The sequence below is a fragment of the Sorex fumeus genome, unplaced genomic scaffold (assembly GCF_029834395.1).
Source record: "Sorex fumeus unplaced genomic scaffold, SorFum_2.1 ptg000047l, whole genome shotgun sequence".
NCBI classification, from domain to species: domain Eukaryota; kingdom Metazoa; phylum Chordata; class Mammalia; order Eulipotyphla; family Soricidae; genus Sorex; species Sorex fumeus.
The window spans coordinates 37,370,056-37,394,867 of record NW_026606104.1 but is presented as its reverse complement, the minus strand read 5'-3'; the positions used below and the strand labels follow the sequence as shown (position 1 = coordinate 37,394,867).

Genomic DNA, 24,812 nt, shown 5'->3' with positions numbered 1-24,812 from the left:
GTGCTCAGTCCGTTGAGCACTCTCCCTGGCTTGCTCTCAGTTTTGTAGGTTTTTTTTTTTTTTGTCACACCTGACAGTGCTCAGGCCTTACTTCAAACCTGCGCTCAGGGATTACTCCTGGTGGGACTCAGGGGACCATATTGGATGCTGGGGATCAAACCTGGATCAGCTGCCTGCAAAATAAGTGCCCTATTTGCTGTACTCTCTAATGTTCCAGTCCTACCCGCAACTATAAACTTAATGCTTCCTTGACTTTCCGAGCACATGCATTCCCTGTGATTAGGCTCTTTGGAATTCAGAGTTTCTGGATGGGGCCTGCCACTGCCTTTCTCTCCTGGCCCTGAGTAACTCTGGGCCCAGAGGCTGTGAGGAGGCTGCTCACTAATATCTAAACACCACAGTGCTCAGCCCAGAATAGTACTGGAGCACTGTCCTCCTATTGTTCATCGATGGCTTGAGGAGGCACCAATAACGTCTCCATTGTGAGACTTGTTACTGTTTTTGGCACATCGAATACGCCACAGGGATTTTACCAGGCTCTGCTGGGCAGACAGGATACTCTCAGTAGCTTGCTGGGCTCTCCAAGAGGGACAGAGGAATCTAACCCGGGTCGGCCGCATGCAAGGCAAACACCCTACCCATTGTGCTATCACTCCAGCCCAGAGTAAGACTTCCACAAACCCTGGCTTCCATTTCCTTATCTGTAAAATGGGGAGACTGGTCTGTCTTCACTTGGAAACCAAAAGACTGCCCCCAAGGGATTAAGTAATGTAACCTCCTGAGTCCCAGCCAGCTAGGTGCTCTGGGAGTCGCTTTCGCTCCATTCCCTTCTACTGAGCGGTGGGGGTCATTTGCTCTGCCCGGGAGCCATCAGGATGGCACCCACAGATATGAGGAAACGGAGGCCAGAGTTTGTGGAAGGCTTACTCTGGGTCGAGCACTGTGATGTTTAGGTATTAGTGAGCAGGGTAAGATCAAGATCAAATTGTCTGGAGCCTCCTTGCAAGCCCTGGGCCCAGAGTTAGTCACTCCCAGGCCCACCTAGATCCTACTTTCTACAGGGATAGGGCTTTCCCCAAGTTTGTGCAGGTATAAAGTGCAGGACTGGGGGTTCCTGGCCCCCTCAGCCCTTCTGCTAACCTGAGGTTCCCTGAGAAAGTGGGTAGGCTCCCACTCTGACCCATTTACTGTCAGCTTGGAGACACACAGGATCGGAATTATAGCCCTTCTTACAGAGGGAGCTGGGACTTGTTGCAGGTCATCAGGCTAGTAAAAGTCGATGTGGGCATTCAAAGTGGGGAAGGAAGTGGTTCTGGGTGGCCCCCAGGGGACTCCTTACCCTGGAAGGGCTGAGCCTCCAGGTTGCCATAGGTGAGGGAGGCGGTGAGACCCAGGGCATAACCACTGACGAAGGAGGTGACTTCGGATGCGGTGAGGGGCAGGGTTGCCCCTGTGAGCTGGTTCAGCAGACCTGGCATCCTGCCAGCTACGCAGCTTTCAGGACCTGCAAGAGTCAAGAAGGGCAGCAAGTGGGGAGGGGGTCCCCTCTCCCTCTTCAGTTTCCACACGCACTTCCAGTGGGTGAGCCTCCATGAGGCAACCCAGTCCTGTCCAGGCCCTGAGAAGTGGTCCTGCCCTTTCCTGCCACTCCCAGGAAATACTTGGACAGGAGCTGTGGGATTCACCCCCAGCTTAGCCTTGACTCCCCATGGAGGACCAGAGAGAAGATTCGTCCTCACTCTGGAGGGCGGGTGGGCACCTGCTTCTATCAGCTATGGCATCCTGAGACCTGTGACATGACAGCCTGGGAATAGCTCCCCAAGTCCCTCCTTCTCTGACTCAAGTGCCCGTTTCAGTTCTCACTGGGTGCACAGGCTGACAGCCTGGGAGGCAATTCTGGTCCTGCCCACCACACCCCCACCACTCAGACTGTTGCCAAGTCCCTGCTTCATCTCTGGAAGATCCTGGACTTCACTGTGTCCTTTTTCTCTGTCACCAGCATCCTTTCCAAGCCCACTGCCATTCCTGCCTACAGGCAGCTCTCCCATTGGCCTCTCGGATCTCCCCTTCCCAAGCCAACATTCCAATACACAAGTTGGACTGGTCTCCACGACACCATCTCTCTATTTCCAGCGGTTTCCTGCTGCTGGTAGATGGACTCACATACACACACCCTCACAGATTGGGGCCTGTGGGGGTCCTTCTGGCCTCTGGTGCTTCTATATCCTCACACACATTTTGCGAGGATTCTCAGCTACTATTCCGTTACTCAAATGTGTCCCAGTCACTTCCATCTTTGTACTTGCCCTCTGTTTCCTGGAAACCTCATCCCAAGGCCCACTGTTTTTTTTTTTTTAATTGAATCACTGTGAGATACAGTTACAAAGCTTTCATGTTTGAGTTTCAGTCATACAATGATCGAACACCCATCTCTCCACCAGTGTACATTTTCTACCACCAATGTCTCTAGTATCCGTCCCCCCCATCCCAACCCTCCCCCTGCCTCCCTGCCTCTATGGCAGTCAATTTCCCTCTTACTCTCTCTCTACTTATGGGCATTATGGTTTGCAGTATAGATAGTGAGAGGCCATCATGTTTGGGCCTTTATCTACTTTCAGCACTCATTTCCCATCTGGAGCAATCTCTCCAACCATCACTGACTTAGTGATCCCTTCTCTATCCCAGCTGTCAAGGCCCACTTTGATACAGGGAGCTTTTAGTGTATGCTCCTGTGTCAACTCAGGGTGTCCCCCACAGGGAAGCTGGACCCCTAAGCCCAGCAACCTGTCTCTCATAGAGCCAAGTTTCTCTCTCAGAGAAGCTTCTGGAGGCTGGGTGGGGAGGGCGATGGTAGTGTGAGGAAACATTTGGTTTCAGTGAGGGCCTTGTTCTGGTCTGTGTCTGGAAGGTCTGAGGCACATATTCTGGCTCCTCAGAGCACTGGTGAAATGAATACAAGCATGGATGATAGGCCTCACGTTGGGGAGTTGGGGGTGGGGGAGCTTAGACTTCACAGTACTGTCAAGCCCCAGATAATCGCTTGCCTTTGAGAGGTGAGGAAGGAAAACAAATCAAGCAAAGCAAATAGGAGGTGAGACTTTTTTCCAGGTTCCCTCCCACTCCCCTACTGGGGTAGATCCACCATCTCACTGGCTAGGCTATTCAGTGAGCTCTGATAACGCTGACCCTTCACAAAGTCGGGAATTCTTGCCCTCAGAGTCTCCATCACCCACCGGTTCAGCTCCTGTGCTTCAGTTCTCTCTGCCAGACTCAACAGTGGCTTTTAATTAGGGTCTGGCCCAGACAACTCTCAGTCCTGGCTTATCTCCAGCAGGCTGACTGACAGCTGGGAGCAGATAAGGAGCTGCTGGGCTGTTGCTTCCTCTGGGGAGTTTGCTTTGCTGGTGGCTGTAGCAAAGCCTGGCTGCTCCCAAGGGGCAGAACAAGATGGCAGAATTCATTTCCGGATGGAGGCCATTTCCTCTCCGCTGCTGCCCATCACCCCTCCCCCCCCCCCCCCCCCCCCCCACTCCTCCACATCCGTGTTCACTCCCTGGCCTGCATGCTAAATGAGGCAGGCAGCCTTGGAAATTAGCAGCCAGATTGGACGCAAACATGGGGTGCATGTTGGGGTAGAGTTTTGCCAAGGCCAGTCTTTCCACACTGCCCCCAGAGCTCAGTCCAGGATGGCATGGTTGGGCGATAATGTTAACACAGAGCAGACTCCCGACAGATCCTCAACAATGGTAGCCCTCTAGGGAAAAGTTAACTTGAAATTCTGGGGTTGGGGGAGTGCTAACGGATGCCTATTTTCACCCATTCGTCCAGTATTGATCAGTACCTATTGCCTTTCCTGGTCCCAAATGAGCCACTGAGAATGCAAAGATAATACACAGCTCCTTCCTTAGACACTTAGATTTAGCAGTAAGGAGTCCAACAAGTGAAGAGCACTGTAATATGACAGAAACGAATGAGGTGGCACATATATGAATATCATTCAGCCCTCAAAGCAACCTTCTATAGTCCATAATCTAAAAGGCAACATTACATGCAAGTCTGGGGTACTCAAAGGATGCATGGCATAGGGCAATCTATTTGTAGTTGATGCTCTTTGCCCTTCTTTTGGGGTACCCTTTTCCCAGTGTTGCTCAGAAGGCCTGGGTAACCCTCCTCATGATTCTCAATCAACCAGACTGGCAGGTCTTTGTAAGGTGAAAGGCTGTAGTGCTGAAGAAGACCCCTTTACCTCCCAACAGTGCTCAGCTCAGGTGCCTTCAAATCATATCCAGAGGTACTTGGGGGCCTCCAGGGCTTTACCTGATGATGCTCAGGGGACCATGAGGTACTGGGGTCTATCTGAATCAGCCAGATGCAAAGCAAGTGCCTGAAGTTCTACACAACCTCTTTAGACTCCCATTCTCCCTTGAGTGAGCTCTAGGTCACGGGAGGCACCTGAGACTGACAAGGAAGAAGCAATACAAAAAGTCAGGGATGAGATCTTAAAAAGGATCTGGGATGAGCAGATATCAGAACGTCAGTATTGGCATATAGTCTTTTTCCTTTGCTATATCCTTCGTGATTTACTACACAGTCTTCGTATAGGTTCTTGACTTTTGAGATACTGAATCAGGAAAATGGGTTGGAGAGGTGAGAGAAAATAGCAAAGGAATTAGTAAATTGGGTCTGGGAGAAGAGACCGGGGCCAGAGACCTTAGAACACCTATGAGGGACATTTGGGGAGGAACAGAAAAATGGATTATTTCAAAGACGGTGCCCTGTAGCATCTTTTGTTTCTTTGGATAAAATATGCTGATTGTGAGCCCTAAGAATTTCCTATAGACTCTAGGAGACTCTAAGCAGCTTCTGGTATGGACATTCCACACCAACACTGTTTCTTGCTGGTCTAGAGTTCAGAAATCTCAAGTGATTTTTGTCCTTTTGGGGCCAAGCAAGCCTATATTTGAATCTTAGTTACTTAACGCCTCACTCACACCAAAGGAGTCACTTCATCCTCAAAGGCTGGTTCCTACATCTAAAAACCTGGATGAATGGTGAGATCAATGGGCTCCTTGCTCACTTGCACTCGACAATTAAAATGAATATAGTCATCTTTGGGTATCGTGAGGGATTGGTTTCAAACCCTGCCTCCCTACCCCCACCCCGTTCCCATCCAACAGATACTGAAATGCAGGGAGGCCCTTGTCTCTTCTATAAAATGGCATACTATGGCTGAGACATCCCAGACATCGAGCCCAGGGCCAGTCCAAAGAGAGTCCCCCACAGCCACTTGTTTCCACATTGCAAAATCGCTGCCATGCCCCTGGCCAGAATCTATTGTGTTGGGACCAAACCTCATCCAGAAATGAACCAGCTGAAAATTGAGGTATGCCGATTTTCAGAGTTATATTTGTGACTGAAATCTCCAGGCTTTCTTGGAGTCGGGATAGGTTACCTCCCCACACCTTTCTTTACTTCTGGAAGATCCAGCAGTCACGTCCATGCCCCAAAACCATGGTCCGGTTAAAAATTTAACTCCACTTGTACCACCCAGTTACAAATTCTGGACTTTTTGGAGTGTGCGAGCAGCCACCTTGTGGCCTTGAGACATCTCCAAAAGGTATAAGAGTGATAACCCAGCAGAAGCACTCAGACTGAGAAGGCAACCAATCCCCACTAACCAAACAGTAACACAGAAGTCCCTCATACAAGGACTTAATGTCTCTGTGGTGAGATACAGTGATTTACACTAATTTTCCTTTAAGAAAATATTTTTGATCATTCTGTTAGCAATTTGTTGATAATAAGCAATATAAAATAAATTACTGTGAGCCTACTATGGGGACAAACTTGAGGAGTAGTTGAGAAAATTGGAGACAATGGTAGAGGGAAGGTGATAATGGTAGTGGAATTGGTGTTGGAATACTGAATGCCTCTAACAAATCATCACGAACAACTTTCCAAACCACAGTGTTTATATAAAGTGTAGGAGGAGAAATTTACATAAGTAGGCCTTACCTATTTCATGTAAATTCCAAAATATATTAGTACACAATTTCTTTAAAAGTTTTATTAATGATAGGTAAGGCATAATTATTATCATGATGATATCCAAAAATTTAATGCAATATACTTTGGATTCCAGAGTTGAGAACTTACTTATGTAAATGAGAATAAGCATCTTGTTATATTTCCTTAAAGAGTTTTTATTTCCTTATTCACATAGTTTAAAATAATATAGAAATCACAAATTGGCTCTTACTAATTTATTTTCCGATCATTGTATTTGCTGTTTCTTAAAGTTTTGTTGGAAAAAGTAATATAAAGCCAATTTGTTACATGTCTAAGGGGGCATTTTGGGGATGGGAAGGAAACTGGGACACTGGTAGAGAGAAGGTTACACTGGTGGTGTTGAAACACTAAATGCCTGAAACAACGGTATAATGGACAACGTTTTAAATCATGGTATTTTTCATAAAAATAAATATAAAAATAAAATGGCATTATATGCTCAAGCAAATAGATGAACAATGGGAGCACAGTGTTACAGTGCTACAGTGCTATTATCTGCATGTCATCTGTTCATATATGAATTCCTACTAGGTGACTTAAATACCTAAAGAGTGTGAATATGCTATAAGCAGCTGCTGGGCTGCACTGGTTAGAGAACCATGAGGAGAAACAAAAGTGTGTTTCCAAGTTCAGCACAGACACAGCCACTGCAGGCCTAGCTACAGAGGACACATTTTTGGTCAGTTAGCTGGGGGGCCAACTATGATCTAGTTATCCACTATGGAGGCTAACTGTGATATTTAAAAAGCACCCAGTTTTTCCTGGCATGCAGCAGGTACTCAATAGGTGTGAGGTGAAATGAATGAAGGAATAAATGAATGTCAATAGCCTCCCAAGGGCACCAACCTTTTGAGACCTCCTAGATGCTAGACAGACAGTGGGAAGTGGCAGGTACGAGTATTTAAATGATGGGAGGGACAGATAGTAAAACCACAAGTCCAACAGATTTAAACTCTGGCCTCTTCTTGCCACCTTCACTATTGTCACCCTTTTCTCCCCATTATGTATAACCCCAGTGAAACAGCCAGTGCTCTTTAGACGATATAATTCAGTCATGTGACTACCTTGATGGTTTCCTATTCTGGACCCTTTGCTTTCCTGTTTCCTCCTCCTGCCCTGGATATTTCTGCTCCCAGAAAGTCTTCTCCCTTATATGTACCCAGGGTTAGCCCCCATCACTCCCTCAGCTCTTGGACCAGCTAGCACCAGCTCTCGAGAACTCTCCTAAACACCAAGTTGCAATTGACCAGACCTTTCCGCTCCCTCCCTCCCTCCTGCCTGGGGTTGTCTCTTCTGCAGCATGGGTCACCTAGCAGACTAGAACAAAAATGTTTCTGGAGTGAATTGTTCATTGTCACCTCCCCTCCACAGGGCAAGGATGTGATGCATGTTGGCCTCAGAGATGTAACCATGTGCCCTGAGCAGTGCCTGTCCTGCAGGTGGGTAGTAAAGAAATAGTTGTTGAATGAGTGGATGGATGGATGGATGGACATGAAAGGGAAATGCCAAGCTGTCCCTTTCATGGTTTCCCATTGGGTCAGTCTCAGGAGAGCAGCCGTCAGGTGCCAGGTTCAGGGCAGAGGTTCTGGGAAGCTGTTGAAGCTATTCCAACCACAGGGTTCTTAACCTGTTGTGGCTCCACCAGGCCCCCCAAATATACCCTCCCCACTGCAGATCGGTTTCACCCAGTTTTGCACAAATTTTTTAGCTTCTGAGGGCTATCTTTTTTGCACACTGAGTGGGCCTTACTCATGATTCCCCTCCACACCTCACACCTCACCTCTCCTCCGGAGATTCTCTTGGGGCCTCCCCTGTAGTCCTCTCCAGGGGATACTTCTTAGTCCTGTTACTCCCCATGTTGAGAGATAGGATATGGGTCCTCCTTGGTTCCAGCTGCTGCTCCAAGACCGTCAGGCTTGTCCACCTATAAAACCCTCTTCCTAAGCCTCAGCCCTTGCTGCCTGCCATTTTTGAGGTCCTCATGACACCTTCTGCCACCCATTTGACAAATATGTGGCCCTGGCTCCAAGCTCCCTCTACTCCCTTGTCCTGTAACATCCACCGACTCATCCTTCCACCCCAGCTCCACTCACATCTCAGGAACATCCCTTTGGGCCTCCTATATCAGCTCATGCACGATTGCCTCATCTCCAAACTCAGACACAGAGACCAAACTTCAGAGGAAAAGTTTGCAATCTGTCTTGGTCCCTAGCTTGTTGGTTTCCCCTTGGCATCAACCTGACAAACTAGATCTTTTGCTTATTTATTCTGTTTAATGTGTCTTCCCAGCCCTCTGGCATGCAATCCCCACTTGAATTTGCAGCTCTAGCCATCAGATGTAGAATAAAACCAGGGGCATAGGAGGTGCTCAATAAATATCTGTCAAGTGGCTGTAATGTCACTTCATTATATCAAGCGCCTTATACAAATTGAATATGACGACTGACCCCACTCCTCAGAGGTCGAGGTTCTGTGCCTAAACGAAAACTACAAAGCTCAGAGGGCTGAGTTTTCTGAAGCCAGTAGGTGATGTTGCTGAATTCCAGGAAAGAAAAGACGACAGGGCCCATGTGCTTACACGTCAGGCTACCACGTCTTCTCCTGCAGTGAGTGGCATCTCCTGCACCTGTGCCCCAGCTTCCTGCATACGGCTCAGTTCAGAGGGGGAATCTATGTGGCGCTTCCTCCAGGTTCTTGCTCTTTAGGGCTAAGCAGGAGATTCATCTCCTGCTTCCCTTCCCTCACCTTACTGGGGAATCTGAGGTATGGAAGAGGAAGTCTGAGACTTAGTGTTAAGCAGCAGGACAGTGACTCTACCTCCCCAGTCTGTCCTCTTCCCTCACCAGCTGCTGCCAGGATCCCTGGAGCTGAAGTGATGAGGGAGGGAGAGAAACAGGTGAACTGGAGTCTGGCTCCCCTAGCTCTAAGTGCCTCTCAAGCCGTGACCATGAGCTCAGACAGCTCCTGCCCTTGCCCCTGGTCTAGGATAGCCCCTTGGGGTAGCCTGAGTTCCTGGCCAGGTTGAGGAGATACAGGGGCCAGCAGACCAGATGCATGTGGTGATTTAGCTGTGGGAGAGTGCCTGCCCTACCTGTCTTGTCGTCACAGCAGGATCAGGGGGGCTCTGGGTCAAGGAGAGCCGCTCCATGCACCTCCTACCCCCCTTGTTATATAGACAAGACAGAGGGAAAGAACAACAGGCTTGGTGTGGGCATCTAGAGTACAGCCTGAGTGGGACCTGCCTGAGCCAGGTCAGCATCTCCGCCTGGTTCTGCCACTTGCACACGGCACAGCCCCACATGTTCCTATTGGGACCTCCTGTGTCTCGGCATCTAAAGGGTCACAACCAGGCAGTGCTGCTTCCTAGGTGTCTGGGAGGAGGCTGGCAAGGGCTGCCTGGGAGCCAGTGTGTGGAAATAGGAGCAGACCCTCCCTGCCTCTTCCGTGATCCTCTCTGCAGAGGGCTCATCCCCTCCTGGCCCCAGCGCAGGATGTCAAGAGCTAGGCAGGTCCTGGGGGTCCATACCTGACTCATCAGGATAGTTTCTTCTGTTTCACTCTCAATATCTCCCTGTCCCAGAGATAGCACAACAGGCTCCTGGAAGGCTATTCAGGGGCTGCCCCATCCTTACGCATACCGCCCGCCTGTAGTGGGGGATCCTGACAAGTTGCCACACACAATGTGAGCTGCCATTAACCCCTTCACACCTCCCAGTTTGGTACTCTTGGGTCCACTTACCTTGGGCAGGTGGTCTTAGTCCCTGTCCCCATCTGCCCTTCTAGGTAAAAGCATGCCTTCATTCCCCACTGGGAGCCTACCTCCACAACCCCACCACACCCTGGACCAACACCAGCAATCCTGGAAAAGGTGGGCAAGGTTGTTAGGTTTTCTGGCTCAGGGTGATGGCTTGAAGCTTCTAGAATTCTGCTGTCCTAACATTCTGTTTTTGTTTACTTCCTGGCTGCCGTCTCCACCAGGCCTTTCGGAAGGTCCTGGACTAGATATTCTTGCTCCTTCCAGCACAGTCTCTCCATTGCCCAAGTGACACATGTCATTTAAAATGTGCGGGGTCACAGCAGATTGCAGAGTAGGGGTGAGGGAGGGGATTGAAGCCTGTCGAAGAGTCCTCTTGCTCTCTGGCTCTTTCAGGAAACCCAAACAAAAGCCCTGTCCCAGACCCTCCCGAAATACCTCTTCATGACAAATGACCAATGAGAGACCCACTGCTGCCCCTGGAACCTGCCTTTCCTCCCCTGCATCAACACTTCTCATTTTCTTGGCAACTCTGTTTCATCTCCTGCATAATGGGTGAATAGCAGGGTCCTTCATTTCCCAGGATTATTGTGAGGATTTTAAGCAAGACCATCCCTCTACAGTCTTACTCCAGAGTTGTTTCACCCCTAGTAAATGTTGGCGAGTCCTTTTTCCTTCCCTTCCCTTCCCTTCCCTTCCCTTCCCTTCCCTTCCCTTCCCTTCCCTTCCCTTCCCTTCCCTTCCCTTCCCTTCCCTTCCCTTCCCTTCCCTTCCCTTCCCTTCCCTTCCCTTCCCTCCCCTTCCCTTCCCTCCCCTTCACTTCCCTCCCGTCCCCCTCCCGTCCCCCTCCCCTGCCCTCCCCTCCCCTCTCCCCTCCCCTCCCCTTCCCTCCCCTCCCCTCCCCTCCCCTCCCCTCCCCTCCCCTCTCCTCTCCTCTCCTCTCCTCTCCTCTCCTCTCCTCTCCTCTCCTCTCCTCTCCTCTCCTCTCGAGTAGATTTCCTCCTTATCTGTCTCTATCAACTTAGACTGTATCCGGGCTCCTGTGTTTATAACATTTTTCCATGCCAGCCATGACTAGATGTGATATCCAGTCACCCCAGGGGACCCTTCTCCCAGGGCACTGGTCTAGATGGTGGCTATGGACTATATTATTAAGTTCACTTCCTGTGCGTGTATGCCAAGTTGCAGATTGCTTCCCTGCATGTACTCTCCCGTCAGGGGAACAGGAAGACCGAGTGGGCGGAGGGCACTGGACAAGGAGTCCAATCCCTAGGACTGAGTGCCAGCACAATCACCAGTGTTTGTAGGCCCGTCATAGTGACCCTGATGTCACACCCACCACAGGGAGACAGCTAGCGTGCCTTGATGACTAAAACAGAATAGTGATAATTGAAACCAGTATGAAGAGGCTCAAATCTGGTCTAGCCAGAATCTGTCTTGTTCCTCATATATTACCCAGCACAAAGAACAGTGACTGAAGCAGTTCTTAAACAATAGTAACAGGGACAAGAGAGATAGCCTAGGGGTGAAGGTGCAAGCAACCAATTCCTGTTTGGTCACTGGCACTGCTTGGTCCCCTAAGCACTACTGGAGGGTTCCATGTAATCTCCAGCACTGCATCCCTGACTCTGGAAAGCATCACATCCCTCAGCACTGAACCACTGGCTCTGTTGGCTGAGTATTGTGGGGAGAGATCCCCAGGTCTCCTGAGGATCACTTGGGAAGTTGCTTTAGAATAGAAACAGCTAATGCATCTGAAAAATGTGATGCTTCCCAGGTATGATTCTAAGTGAGTAACTTCGGGTGCCTTTGCTCAGGCCAAACCCTCAGGACAACACTATGGACAGGCATAGGCTCTGGGCACCACCTCTAACACCATGAATGTGTGGCCTGGAGAACGGATGCTGGATCCAGCCCACACCAAGACCTTGGCTCCAGGGGAGTGGGAGATGGGCCCCCTCCCTCATGAAGCTCCCAGTCTTAGAGGTGGTGCTCAGGGTCTCGGGGTGGGGGACTTATCTTGTGTCCTCCCCAGGAGGAAGAGCATCTCTTATTCCAGAGGAGAAAACCCAGGCCCACTAGGGTGTTACTGTGTTACTGTCTCACAGTGAGTCCATAGGGAGTCAGGGTCCAGAGGCAGGGGGCTGTTTTGCAGCAAGGTACAGGTCAGTCTGGGGGCCCCTGCTGGTTCTTACCCAGGGGTCCTCATCCTCACTATGGACTAGAAAATCCTCTCCTCCCCAACAGTTCTGCACAGGCCCATCGACCACTGCTTTTCTGATATTCCTTCCTGGAGTGGGGGAAGTCTGAGAGGTCTCCCAGGCTTTGGGCAGAGAGGACCACTCTGCCCCCTCACCTTTCTCTGCAGTCAATCCGTCCAGGCAGCTCCACTGGGAAAGGCTCTGGATTAGGAGGCAAATGGGGCACAGTGGATGCACACAGCCAAAGGGCTCCCAGTGGATCTGGGGTGGGGCAACTTCCTGCATAAGAGGTTTCAGTGTTTGTCTCCTGGTGGGGGCTGCAATTGGTGCGGGGCTGGTGTTAGATGAGCAGGGAATGGGGGAACAGTGGAAGAAGCTGGGCTTGGGGCACAGATATGGATGGGATTGGCACTCTGGAGTCCTCATGGCTTGTATTTGTTTTACATGTTATCTAGGCTGGAGTGATAGCACAGTGGTAGGGATTTGCCTTGCGCGTGTCCGGCCCGGCCGAGCCAGGTTCGATTCCTCTGCCCCTCTCAGAGAGCCCGGCAAGCTACTGAGAGTATCTCGCCCGTACGGCAAAGCCTGGCAAGCTACCCATAAAGTATTTGATATGCCAAACACAGTAACAACAAGTCTCACAATGAAGATGCTACTGGGCCTGCTCGAGCAAATTGATGAACAACCGGAGGACAGTGCTACAATTATCTAGGTGAACTGAGGAAATGTTAAGAGCTTTGCCCTAACCCCTATGTCTAAAGGCTAGGTGGAGAGACATTCTCTGGCTCCCTCATTCTGGGGTCTATGCAGCCATTATTTTATCCCCACAATGTCCACAGAGGTAAGAGAAATTCTCTCTCCCCTTCCCCCACCTACAAATCCCAGGAACAAAGAGGGGTTGTCACAATGGAGACTAGACCAAGCGAGATCCCTAAGCAGAGAGAAAGGAGATGGTGGCAGGGTCCTGTCAGCCAGGGTGCGGGTCAAGGGCTCAGCTTCCACAGAGTCTTCATTTTTTGTTTTATTTTGTTTGTTTCAATACTGGGGATCAATGCCAGGGCTTTACACATGTAACACAAATAGTGTCCCACAGATTAAATCCTCAGCCCTGACAGCCAGCTTTGAAGCCCAGATCTCGCTCTGCAGGGTGATAGGGGCTGGTGATTTCATTTCTCTGAGTCTCAGCTTTCTGATGTGAACAATGGGCGCAGCAGCCAGCTTCCCTCCTGGCGCCATTTGGATGAAATGAAGCAATGTGAAGGGGGATGTCAACTGAGCAGGCCTCACATCTGCGCAGATAGGTGGGACTCAGTAGAGGTGAAAGGTCAGAGCCCCTAACCAAGGGCGAGGCTAAAGCTGTGAGGACAGAACAGGACTCATTTAAAGGGGAAGGGGCAAGGGATGGGATTCAGTGGTCAGACCCAAATTCAAACTCTAGCATCAAGTGACCCTCTTGTGCAAAGCTCAAGATATCACCTTGCATGCTTGTGAGCACTGCTGAGATGACCATGGTGGCTTCTGGTACCACAGGGCCCAAGCAACACTTCATTCTCAAGCCCTAGCACTGAACCAGAGACCAAGTTAGCCAATTATCAGCAGGGCTGGTCCCCTGGCCTCCTGAGCATTGCCCAGGAGGATCTTCTCCTCCCCACCCACCTCCCGCAACAAACACATAAAGAAAGATAAAAGTCAGTGGGCAGCTTTGGTCTATGGGTGGGGAGGGGGGCAGGGAGGGAAGAAAGGGGAAAAGCAAAACCAGTTCAGGCTTTTGAAGAATCTTGGAGAGATGGGACATCTTAGAAAAGGTTTAAAAATTCCAAGAATAGGGAAGGATAGAATTAATAAGAATTGGGGAGGACATGGTCCCCGACTCTCAAATCTGCCTTGAGTCATACAAAGAGCAGCAAGCACCCATGCCTCTTAAGAAGTGATTGGCGATAAAATCACGTTCTCCTCCCTGAAATAACGGTGCTCTGTGAAAGGAACCAAATAAAGCTTATTGTCCGCATTCTCAAGACCAGGGGACTGAAGCTCCGAAGAGAAGAATCCTGAGGAAATTGGAGCTTGTTGGGTCCATTTTTCCTATGAGATGGACTGAATGTGTATCCCCCCTAAATTTCTATTTTTGAGGAAGTCATGATCTTTGGAAGTAGAGGACTTTGGGAGGAAATTCAATTTAGATGAGGTGCTGAAAGTGGTGGCACTTTCCTTCCGGGAAAGGATGACCCCTTCCAAGAAGAGAAAGATCCTGGAGCACACTCACCCATTTCTCTCTCCACTGCCCAGAGCAGTGAAAATACAGCAGGAGGGTAGCCACTGGCTGTGATCTGAAGGAAAGAAGGAAAGAGGGAAGCAAGGAAGGAAGGAAGAAAGAAAGAAAGAAAGTGAGAGAGAGGAAAGGAAGGAAGGAAGGAAGGAAGGAAGGAAGAGAAGAGGAGAGGAGAGGAGAGGAGAGGAGAGGAGAGGAGAGGAGAGGAGAGGAGAGGAGAGGAGAGGAGAGGAGAGGAGAGGAGAGGAGAGGAGAGGAGAGGAGAGGAGGGGAGGGGAGGGGAGGGGAGGGGAGGGGAGGGGAGGGGAGGAGAGGAGAGGAGAGGAGAGAAGAGAAGAGAAGAGAAGAGAAGAGAAGAGAAGAGAAGAGAAGAGAAGAGAAGAGAAGAGAAGAGAAGAGAAGAGAAGAGAAGAAGAGAAAAGAAAAGTCAGCTACCTAGTCTATGGTATTATTTTTGGTCTGGCAGCCCAGAGTAAGATGTGATTAATGAAAACTACAGGTTTGCTAGGTGAGGCTTGATAGCAAGAAGTGATGTGGTTAGCAAGAAGTAGATTCCACTGATCACAAGGTTTAAATATCTGCAGACAAAGTACTACTGGTCCGTGTTAGGAGGGTGATGTCAGAATGATCCCACCCTAGAGAGCCTTTCCTCCCGCCTCCACCACCATCTGTTAGACTTCTGATCAAGACTATTGACCAGCTCTCTGGAAGAATTATGCATGTGGTCTTCATGCTGTTGGCCAAATCTTTTTGGTTTTCCTTCTCTGTAAAGTCTGCTCTTCCCTGGCCCTGGAAGACTGGCTGTGTGTTATCCAGTTTTGCTCCAGTCAAAGACTTGCCTAAGTGAAATATGTTACACCCAGGTGGAAGTTCTTCAAGCTACTATATAATTGGGGATGCCTTTTCCTCCCATGACAATCATTGGTGTGGTGTCTGTCCATACGGAGCCTCTGTTAATCTGGGCCTAGATGTGGTTGCATCTATGAAGTGTGAGCCACTTCAGACATGCAAGATGAGCAAGAATTAAATGATGCTTTTGACTGCAGTGTGATCCTAATCTCACCCTGAGAGTTTGAGCAAAAATGATGGAATATGGGACAGAAATCACACAATTGGGAAGGGAAGAAGAATAGGGGTAAGGGGAGATGGACAGTGGGTCCATTAGAATAGAAGTTCCACAAAGGCAGAGTTTGGATATGCTTGGTCAAGCTTGGATCCAAGAAGTACACATGGCAATTATCTACTTATTGAAATTAAGGTACAGGAATGAGAGATGTAAGGAATGAATGATGGCTAGCAATGCAGAAGCAAGAGACTTGAAAAATGAAACAGTGTGGCTTCAGATTTGGTCTCCTAATTGTTTACTCATCCACCCACCATCCACCCACCCTCCTTCCTTACATCCATCCAACTCTATAGATGTTGAATGCTCCTTAAGGGAGTTTTCATATCCTCCAATAATTGGACCAGGATAAGTTCACGCCAACTAAATTCACTAAAAACAGGGACCAAATTTTCACGGAAGTAATAAATAAAAATGATTTCAAGTGGGATTTTATTTTGAAAGTGAAACTAAAAATATCAGAGGAAAGTAATAATTACCATTACAAATATGCTAAAACTTTCAATGAACAAAGAACAAACCCTCTACTGGCTGGTTTGTGGAGAGGGGCATTATTTTCTGAACAAATTGTATGTAGCATGATGTGACCTTTTTTTTATTTCATATTTCACTGTTGTAGCATCATACTGAACTTCTCTTGTTGAGGGGATATGGGGACCACAGTTGATGGTGATCAGGGGATAGTTCTGGTTCTGTACTCAAAGGTCATGCTGGCAGTGCTCAGGGAACGATACATGTTCTGGGAATTGAACCTGGGTCGGCTACATGGAAGGCAAGTGCTTGACTCCTGTATTATCTCTCCAGCCCTCCCCTCATAAGCTCGTAGTTATTAATTTCTTTTGTGGCCCACTGGTCTAACTCTACCGGGTTCTCATTTTTCAATGATGGTATAGAATTACTAGAGTCATCCAACATAAATTTTGGTTGGTGTTATAAAATTCCACAACTTTCACAGCACTGTGGTTTTCCCATGTAATCTTCTGGCATTACATGGCATTAAATGGTCAGCTGCTGACCTCTACCCAGTAATCAAGGGAAGTTCATGGACACAAGACGTGAAGTGATGGTCAGTGATCAATGTTGGCACCGAGCAAGAACAGATGTCCATGCAGGAACATTCTTTAAGAAGTCAGCTCATTGGTGTTTTCTGTTTTATTGACTCTACTTACACAAAACCTCACATCTATGGGGCCTCAGATAATGATGGTTATACAACCCCTTGCACATGGTTTAAATGAGCATGGCAGGGACGCATGGTAAACCAGAGAGACACATCTGCTATATTCCGATTGCTCTTATCCATGGGCCTAATCTAAGAGCCTGGAGCATCACTTCATAGTCTCCAGAGGAAAATTCATGGGAAAACTTCTTAGCAGTGTCCTGGGCCCTGAGACTTGATCCTTAGTGTGGTTAAGAAGGAAAAGAGTTTTGTATCAGGCCACCTGCCACCCTTGTCTTGGGAACCTTTGCAGCACATCCTGTGGCAAAGTGTTGTCAAACAGGGCCATGGGATCTCTCCAGATCCTAGAGAGGATTAAGAGGCAATCCTTGGGGGTATGGTGCTGCCAGCAGGTCACTCTGTACCTGTGAGGTGATGGCGCCTTCAGACTTCCAGATACTCCAAAATTGCTGCTGCGCCTTGGCCAGACCCCAAAACTTGGGGCAAAGTTTACCAAGAAAGTAAATGGCCAAAAGTTAGGTATGTGGGAAACACACCCACAAACCAACTCCAGCTCAGCTATATAATTGGAGGCATGTCATCTCTGGTTCCTGATCGAACTGCTTAATGGCCATGATCCCAGAGACTCAGAAACAAATCTTGAAACCCAACGGCTTTTGGCAGAAATGTGTCCAGTCCCTGCAGTGGGTTGCAGGCGCTGGGCCACCCCAGGTGGGAATAGGTTTCATGCCTTGGCCTGTTCCCTCTGGTGGCCCGGTGGCCGCCATTCTCCAGAGGCCACTGGACAGTCAGGTTTGGGCCCAGAGTGACGAGACATGCGGGGCCTCACGGGATGGGTGTGGAGCCAATCCTTTCCTCTCCATCCTAATGAGACCCTGAGTCGCCGCCCATGAACGGCCTCACTGGCTCCTGATCAAGCTGCTTAATGGCCATGATCCCAGAGAGAGACTCAGAAACAAATCTTTAAATGCAACAGCTTTTGGCAGAAATGCATCAGGACCCCAGAGTAGGTTACTGTTGCCGGGCCACCCCAGGGGGGGAAAGGGTGCTGTCCCTCCGCCTGCTCCCCCTTGGCAGCTCAGTGGCCGCCATCCACCAGAGGCCATTGGACAGTCAGGTTTGGGCCCACAGTGATGAGACACGCGGGGCATCATGGGATGGGTGTGGAGCTGGCCCTTTCCCTCCCACCCCAACAAGACCCTGAGTCGCTGCCAATGAACGGCCTCTCTGGCTCCTGATCAAGCCGTTTAATGGCCATGATCTCAGAGACTCAGAAACAAATCTTGAAACCCAGCGGCTTTTGACAGAAATGTGTCCAGACCCTGCAGTAGGTTACCGGTGCTGGGTCACCCCAGGTGGAAAAAGTTTTCATGCCTTGGCCTGTTCCCCCTGGCAGCCCGGTGGCCACCATCCTCCAGAGGCCACTGGACAGTCAGGTTTGGGCCCACAGTGACGAGACACGCAGGGCTTTATGAGATGGGGGTGGAGTCGGCCCTTTCCTCCCCGTCCAACAAGACCCCGAGTCGTTGCCCACTAACGGCCTCTCTGGCCCCTGATCAAGCTGCTTAACGGCCATGATCCCAGAGACTCAGAAACAAACCTTGAAATCCAGCGGCTTTTGGCAGAAATGCATCCGGAACCTGCAATAGGTTACTGTTGCCGGGCCACCCCAGGGAGGAAAAGGTGCTGTCCCTCCACCTGCTCTCCCTTGGTGGCTCGGTGGCTGCCACCTGCCAGAGGCCATTGCACAGTCAGGTTTGGGCCAACAGTGATGAGACATGTGGGGCCTCACGGGATGGGGGTAGAGCTGGCCCTTTCCTCTCCATCCCAATGAGACCCTGGGTCGCCATCCACGATCGGTCTCTCTGGCCCCTGATCAAGCTGCTTAACGGCCATGATTCCAGAGACACAGAAACAAATCTTGAAACCCAGCAGCTTTTAGCAGAAATGTGTCCGGACCCCATAGTAGGTTGCTGGGCCACTCCAGGGGGGGAAGGTGCTGTCCCTCAACCTGCTTCCCCCTTGGCGGCTCGGTGGCTGCCATCCGCCGGGGGCCATTGGACAGTCAGGTTTGGACCCACAGTGATGAAACACGTGGGGCCTCACAGGATGGGGGTGGAGCCGGCCCTTTCCTCCCCATCCCAACAAGACCTCATGTCAACATCCACTAACTGCCTCTCTGACTTATAATCAAGCTGCTTAATGGCCATGATCCCAGACACTCAGAAACAAATCTCGGAACCCAGTGGCTTTTGGCAGAGATGCATTTGGACCCCGCAGTAGGTTACTGTCGCTGGGCCATTCCAGGGGGGAATGGGTGCTGTTCCTCTGACTGCACCCCTTAGGCGGCTTGGTGGTCGCCATCCTCCAGAGGCCACTGGACAGTCAGGTTTTGGCCCTCAGTGATGAGACACGTGGGGCCTCATGGGATTGGGGTGGAGCCGGCCCTTTCCTCTCTGTCCCAACAAGACTTCGAGTCGCCACCCACTAACAGCCTTTCTGACTCCTGACCAAGCTGCTTAACGGCCATGATCCAAGAGACTCAGGAACAAATCTAGAAACCCAGCAGGTTATGGTAGAAATCCCTCCAGATTTAATTGTTAAAATTTCGGAATTTCACTACTGCAGCCATGCGACATCATATGTTATTCATAACCACCAATAAAAAACAAATTGTCTACTGTTGCCTTTTCAGCAGATCTGAGTGTTGGGGTAAATCCCAAATAATAATGGTGGGCCTGGTGTCAAAAAATTGAATGTGATCAAAGTAGAGAGAGAATAATGTGGAAATCATCTGCTCCACAGGTAGGGGGAGGGTGTGGGATGGGGTTATACTGGGGTTTTGGGGGTGGAGAATGGTGAAGGTACGGGTGTTTCATTGTATGACTGAGACTTAAACCCTAAAGCTTTGTAACTGCTATCATGGTGATCCAATAAATAAAATTATAAAAAAATGGAGCGATAGCACAGCGGTAGGGCATTTGCCTTGCACTCAGCCAACATGGCCGACCCGAGTTCGATTCCTCTGCCCCTCTCGGAGAGCCCAGCAAGCTACCGAGAGTATATCGCCCGCACGGCAGAGCCTGGCAAGCTCCCCGTGACGTATTCGATATGCCAAACACAGTAACAACAAAGTCTCCAATGGAGACGTTACTGGGCCTGCTCGAGCAAATCGATGAACAATGGGAGGGCCTTTACCTTTACCTTTACCTTTTATAAAAGAAAATGGAGTGATAGCACAGTGGTAGGGTGTTTGCCTTGCATGCAGCCAACATGGCCGACCCGAGTTCGATTCCTCTGCCCCTTGCATGCAGCCAACATGGCCGACCCGAGTTTGATTCCTCTGCCCCTCTCGGAGAGCCCAGCAAGCTACCGAGAGTATATCACCCGCACGGCAGAGCCTGGCAAGCTCCCCGTGACGTATTCGATATGCCAAACACAGTAACAACAAAGTCTCCAATGGAGACGTTACTGGGCCCACTCGAGCAAATCGATGATCAATGGGAGGGCCTTTACTTTACTTTACTTTTACTTATAAAAAAAATGGAAAAAAAATGTAAGGTGGAGTTCATGCCCAATTCAATCAGCTAATCAGTGGCTGAATAAATAGCAGTACTCCTACATAAAAAGAAAAAAGAGGCAATCCTTGGATAGGTCAGTCTTCTTGAGGTTCTGGTCTGATTCTACTGTTCCCTGTTTCAGGAACATCAATACCCAGACTCCAGCATGTCAAAGTCAGTCTCCTGCCACTCAGCCAACATCTGCCCCAGAGATCTGCTCTCATATGGCTCCAACTCTCCCTCTACTTTCCTGACAAGTTAGGAGGTTTGTTTTTTCCAAGACCCCTGAGAGGCCCTTGTCGAATTCTTTTTCTTCCACTCAATCTATTTGTTTCTAAGGCTACTCACCCTCCCAGACCCTTTCAAACCCTGTCTCCTCTGAGCCACTGCAACAGCCTCTCTTAGCTGTGTCCTGCTGTAATCAGCTTCTTCCATGGTGTGCTCCTTATCCTCCTCTAGAGGGTGGCTCAAAGATCCTTCTCATCTCACTTTTCTCCTATGGATCCTTCATATATAGAATGTGCCCTGGATACGCTTACCTCCTTCACTGTGTTTCTGGAGATACGGCTCCACATACGTTATGTGACCTTAAATATAAGGCTCTCTGAGCACACCAAGTTTCAGTTTCCTAGACTGTCAAATAGGGATTAGACAATATCTCATGGGTAAGGCACTGGCAAGGGTTAGACATGAATAAGGAAGATACCAGGTACGAATTTCCTGCCTGCAACCCTATCTCTTTTGTAGCATCACTCTGTAGGGTCAAGACTACAGTGAGGCAAGTGACTGGCCCATCATTAGAGGCAAAAATTCCTCAGGATGCAGTCTCAGGCCGTCTGCCCCACACTCTGCTCTCCTGCTGCTTTCTTGCACATGAGACTCTGCCTCTCCAAAAGGGAATGCCCTGCTACAGAGGCAGGGTGGGGTGAGGAGGATGGGGTAGGGGGGGTGGAAGGGATACAGGGATCATTGGTGGTAGAGAATGGGTACTGGTGAAGGGATGGGTACTCGATCATTGTACGACTGAAAAGTAAGCATGGAAGTTTGTAAGTTTGTAACTGTACCCCATGGTGATTCATTTAAAAAAATAAAAATGAAAAAAAATTTTAAAAAAGACTCTTCCTCTCTGCAGCCTGTCCCATCCCTATGCCCTAGCCCACATTCATCCTTTTGAGTTTCGCCTCAGGACGAGGTCCTAGAGTTAGAATCCTATAGTTAAGGCCTGGGTGTCATTGACCTGGTCTTGGACAGCTGATTCTTGGTGGTCTCTCCGTTAGAGGCAGCACTCTTCCTGAGAAAGAGACCCCAAACACAGACATCAGCCTAAGTGGACACCCAGTGACCAAGCTATTTCCATTCTTCTAACTTGTTTGCTCATTTCTTTTCTTATTAGTGAAACACCATGAGGTACAGTTGTAGACTTACAAACTTTCATGCTTGGGTTTCAGTTATACAATGATCGAGTACCCATCCCTCCACCAGTGCCCATTCTCCACCAACAATGATCCCAGTAGCCCTCCCATCCCCCCACCCTGGCTTGGGGTTGGAACGATAGCACAGCGGTAGGGCATTTGCCTTGCGCGCAGCCAGCCGGGCCGAGCCAGGTTCTATTCTTCCGCCCCTCTTGGAGAGCCGGGCAAGCTACCAAGAGTATCTTGCCTGCACGGCAAAGCCTGGCAAGCTACCTGTGACGTACTCAATATGCCAAACACAGTAACAACAAATCTCAAAATGGAGATGTTACTGGGCCCACTCCAGCGAATCGATGAACAATGGGAGGACAGTGACAGTGATCATCTGACTTGATACCTGTCCATCAAGACTTTCTGTCCCTTCCAACCCTGCTTGTGCTCATACCTCCAGTCACTTTTTCTTTTCTTTTTTTTTCTTTTCTTTTCTTATTAGTGAAACACCATGAGGCACAGTTGTAGACTTACAAACTTTCATGCTTGGGTTTCAGTTATACAATGATCGAGTACCCATCCCTCCACCAGTGCCCATTCTCTACCACCAATGATCCCAGTAGCCCTCCCATCCCCCCACCTTGCCTTTGTGGCAGGCATTCCCTTTTGCTCTCTCCTTTAGGGTGTTGTGGTTTGCAATAGAGGTATTGAGTGGGCATCATGTTCGGTCTATAGTCTACTTTCAGCATGCATCTCGCATCCTGAGCAAATCCTCCAAACATCCTTTACTTGGTATTCCCTTCTCTATCTGAGCTGCCTTTTCCCCCAGCATGTGACGCCGGCTTCTCAGCCACTTATGAAACCAATCCTGCTCCTCATGGTCTGTCTTCCAAGTCTTTCCTCTAACATTACCACCTCCAGGAAGTCTTCTAAGTCCCACACTGCACACCCCTGGTCTCAGCCTCTTCTCTTTGAGGGCTTCCTCTCTTAGAAGGGAGAGAGCCCTTCTAAAGTGCAGGGCTATCCTAAAAGAATATCCAGAATACTCTGTCCTTAAAGAAGACTAATGGGAAACAGGATTAGGCGACCTGAAGCCTTGCTGTGCCCACTTATCCCTGAACTGGTCCCAATGGGTCTAGGAAATTCTGTTGACTTATTGATGGTGACTCTCTGCATGACATTTCCCAAGTTCTCTTTCTTGGGTGACTGGCCTGGGGACGCTCCTGAGACAGTGATAAACCTGAGTTAGCACAACTTGGCCCCTGAGTCATGGAGCTGGAATGCATTAGAGAAAATTGACAGGAAGAGCTGGGCTACAGCGGCAGACAAGACAGATGGAACTGTAGCAGGAGGTCACAGTGAGCTGACCTGGGTGCTGCTCCCACTGTCCTTGCCATCCAGTTTTCCCTTCTGCCTTACGGGGTGGGCCTTACCTGTACCACTGTCTGGTAGGTGAGGCCAGCCCTATGGCACCTGCTCAGGGGCATGGTCAGTGAGAGACAGGGGAAAAGGCTGCCCAGGGTGCCCCTTCAGGCTGCTTCCCCGCTACCAATGTGGGGCTGGTCACCCAGGTCTCAGAGAATATTTACAGCTGGAGTCACCCCAAGCCAGGAGCCTTGGCCTGTCTCATATCAGAATAGTAGACTGATAGGCTTTTGACCTGATAGGGACCCAGGGTTCTGTTATTTGCCCATCGGGGTACAGGACATGGATCATCATCCAGGAGGAACCAGATAGAAAAGTCTCCCCCCCACACACAACCCCCAGGAGAGATGCAGAGCAAGACTGAGGACCCTGCAGGCAGCTACCACCCTAGGCCTTGGGGTGCAAGTTCTGGTGCAAATTCAATCTACAATCGGGTTCATGCATGTGTGTGTGTGTGCATATACACAGGCATGCACTTCATTCTTACATCCCTGTATACATCAACACATGCAAGGGATCCCCCACACTGCTTCATGAGGTAAGCCACTCATAGACACACCGGAACCCCTTCCCCATCCCTGCACTCACACCCAGATACTACACACGTGCATTCAGTCATGCCCCCAACCCAACATCCAACACAGCCTGTACCCTCTGCCCTGCGCCCCAGGACAGGAGGACTGGGGCTCACCTCGTGCCTGGAGGGCCTCCGCTCAGTCCCATCAATTGGCTGGGTTCAGACAGGAACACTGGGGGAGCAGGCTCCTGGGACCAAGAGGGGAAGAGCAACTGCCTCTGTTTTACTCTTCCAGAGAGAAAGGGTGGGGGAGGGAGGCGGAAGAGCCTGTTGCTCTTAGGAAGGAAGGAGGTGGGGGAGAGCTTGGAACCCCCAGCAATTCTCCCTCCCTCTACTGTAGGGGCACGGGGAGGATGGAAGGTACTGTGGCATCATCACCGGGGCTCCTGATGTTATGACGGGACTTCCAGTGGGGGGCTTGTCTTGTCAGCAGACACCGCTGCTGCACTCGCCAGTCAAGTCCCCCGCCCCGCCCTCCCGCCCGCCCTGCTGATCCCTCCTCTGCCGAGCCCAGCGGAGCAGCTGCTCCTGCTTACCTGGCCGGAGCAGAGGGACTTGGGTTTTGAGAACACAGGCTCCGGCCGCCAGAGGCTTTGGGGACAGTAACGCTCCAGGCTCCAGGCGGGCAGCAGTCACGAGCCCAGCAACAGAGGCTGGACAGCCTGCAGAGCTCTTGGCCACCAGGGTTGCTGGAGGACTGACAAGAGGTGCTGGGGGGCCCCCAAGAGGTGGAAGGAACAGGTGTCAGGGATGGAGGGGGGAGCTTGAGAGAGGGAGGAGGCAGGGACAGAGGAGAGAGAGAGAGAGAGAGAGAGAGAGAGAGAGAGAGAGAGAGAGAGAGAGAGAGAGAGAGAGAGAGAGAGAGAGAAGAGAGAGAGAGGAGAGGCAGAGAGAGAATGGAGAGGGAGAGGAAAGAGGAGAGAGAGGAGAAAGAGGAGAGAGAGGAGAGAGAGAGAGGGGGGGAGAGAGAGGAAAGGAGGGAGGGAGAAGCCATCACTGGCACTCCAGAAAACCGGGAGGGAGGAGGGGAGGAGGTGGAGAGGCAGGACATACATGTGGAGAGCAGCCTAGCTCTGCTCTTCCACTTCTGATGCTGAAACATCCAGAGAAACCCTGGCTCTCGCTGAAGCCCCCTCCCCACTAGTGCTGGCACACAGACCCACCCCCACAAACACACCCAGATTCCCCAGGAGCCTGCCATGCAGCACAGCACCTTGGGACAGCCCAGCTGCAATCGGCCCTTACCTTGCC

At 50.1% G+C, this 24,812-nt stretch overlaps 1 protein-coding gene across 1 annotated transcript in view; it reads right to left on the bottom strand.

Moving 5' to 3' along the window:
- VWA5B1 (von Willebrand factor A domain containing 5B1) overlaps window positions 1–24,237 on the bottom strand; it is a 66,061-nt gene extending 41,824 nt beyond the window's left edge. Inside the window, exons 1-3 of the mRNA XM_056122928.1 lie at window positions 24,098–24,237; window positions 23,676–23,749; window positions 1,340–1,504 (exon numbers count right to left, since the gene is read on the bottom strand). Of these exons, the coding sequence (XP_055978903.1) occupies window positions 1,340–1,478 (139 nt within the window). The 5' untranslated portion in view covers window positions 1,479–1,504; window positions 23,676–23,749; window positions 24,098–24,237. The remainder of the gene's footprint in view (window positions 1–1,339; window positions 1,505–23,675; window positions 23,750–24,097) is intronic.
- Between the last annotated feature and the right edge of the window lie 575 nt (window positions 24,238–24,812).